This window comes from Guillardia theta (assembly GCF_000315625.1).
Source record: "Guillardia theta CCMP2712 unplaced genomic scaffold GUITHscaffold_336, whole genome shotgun sequence".
NCBI lineage: Eukaryota > Cryptophyceae > Pyrenomonadales > Geminigeraceae > Guillardia > Guillardia theta.
Window position 1 is genome coordinate 13,613 of NW_005434341.1, and position 1,721 is coordinate 15,333.

The 1,721-nt window shown below is 52.4% G+C and overlaps 1 protein-coding gene across 1 annotated transcript in view; it reads right to left on the reverse strand.

Moving 5' to 3' along the window:
• Positions 1-204: 204 nt before the first annotated feature.
• Positions 205-1,721, reverse strand: part of GUITHDRAFT_160359 (heat shock protein 70-like protein) — a gene marked incomplete at both ends in the record, with an annotated part of 4,646 nt that continues 3,129 nt past the window's right edge. Inside the window, 7 exons of the mRNA XM_005818269.1 lie at positions 205-235; positions 431-477; positions 748-792; positions 939-1,012; positions 1,184-1,256; positions 1,454-1,531; positions 1,645-1,708. Coding sequence (XP_005818326.1) covers positions 205-235; positions 431-477; positions 748-792; positions 939-1,012; positions 1,184-1,256; positions 1,454-1,531; positions 1,645-1,708 — 412 coding nt within the window. The remainder of the gene's footprint in view (positions 236-430; positions 478-747; positions 793-938; positions 1,013-1,183; positions 1,257-1,453; positions 1,532-1,644; positions 1,709-1,721) is intronic.

Consider the following 1,721-nt stretch of genomic DNA (forward strand, 5'->3'; position numbering starts at 1 on the left):
TTCAAGGGTCCAGGGACGATTTCGACATCTGCTTTGTCGACTCCCCCAGTCATTGCGCGTTTGCACATGTTTGATCCTGTTGAGGAAGTAAGCATGACCCACACCCCAATACAAATCAGACCTCATCTCTGCCTACTTTTGTCAGCTCATTGAAAAGACCCGGAAACATATCGATCGCAAGCCAAAGATCGCCACCAATCAGCACTAGCAACCCTGTATCGCCAACAGTTTCGACCTGCACTTTGAGATAATATGATTTTTACACACAAGAGTAGGCACAGCAGAAGAGGAGGAGGAGGAGGTGCAGGAGGAGGAGGAGGAGGAGGAGGACGAGGAGGAGGTGCAGGAGGAGAAGGAGGTGCAGGAGGAGGAGGAGGACGACGACGACGACGAGGACGAGGACGAGGGGAAAGGGGGGGAGAAGGAGGACCCAAGTTTGGCGTTGTCTTTGGTGAACTGACGTTCGCCTTGAAAGATCTGAAAATGAAAATCAGTGAGTGAAAAATGGAGCCAAATGTACGGAAGAACAGAAGAATGTTGTTGAAGTAACAGTTGTTGTTGTTGATGATGATGATGATGTTGTTGTTGTTGTTAATATTGATGATGATGATGATGATGATGGTGGTGGTGGTGGTGGTGGTGGTGGTGATGATGATGATGATGAGCAGCAGCAGCAGTGGAAAGTAGAAGAGGTGATGGAGTTTGATGATTCTGATCAGATTACAAGGACAGCTGATTTCCTCTTACCTGGATGAAAACATTCGGCTGGTTATCAACTTCCGTAGTGAACACCTGCAAACGAGTCAATCCTTCTCCCTCTCGCTCCTCCTGCTCCTGCTCCTGCTCCCTCCTCTTGCTCCTGCTCCTCTTGCTCCTTCTCCACCACCTCCTCCTGCTTCTGCTCCTCCCTCCTGCTCCTCCTGCTCCTCCTGCTCTACTTTGTTCTTGCGCGTTGGGATCGCTGAATTCCGGTCAATGAGTGCAGTCATGATGCCGCCAGTCGTCTCGATGCCTGGGATAGCAGGATGAGAAGAAGAGAGGAGGGGAGGAGAGAGGAGGGAGGAGAGAGGAGAGGAAGAGAGAGGAGGGGAGGGAAGGGGAGGAAGAAGAGAGGAGAGGAGGAGAGAGGAGCGGAGAGGAGGGGAGGGGAGGGGAGGAAGGAAGAGAGGGAGAAGTGCAATACCGAGAGTAAGAGGTGTTACGTCGAGGAGGACCATGTCTTTGAATTGACTCCCTCCTGCCATCAGCGCGAAATCCTGCAAGGGAGAGAGAGGAAGGGGAGGGAGAAAGTAGAGGAAGGAATCGAATCAGCTGATGCAGGAAAGGCATGAAGAACAGAAAGCCGAGAAGAGGTGGTAATGGGAGGGAGGAGGAAGAGGGAGGAGGAAGGAGGAGGAGGAGGAGGAGGAGGGAGGGAGGAGGAGGAGGAGAAGGAGGGAAGAGGAGGAGGTACCTGTCCCGTCAAGATTCCTGCCTGGACTGTCGCTCCGAACGCAACTGCTTCGTCCGGATTCACATCATGAGACGGCTCCTGCATCCTTTCTTCAGCACATCACTCGGCCGTCTCTCGTTCTCCTCTTCACCACCTCCTCTCCTTTCCTGCTCCTGCTCCTGCTCCTGCTCCTGCTCCTGCTCCTCTCTTACCTTGCCGTTAAAGAATTCTTTGAGAAGTTGTCGGACTTTTGGGATTCGCGTGCTGATAGCAGATCTATCATACAAAG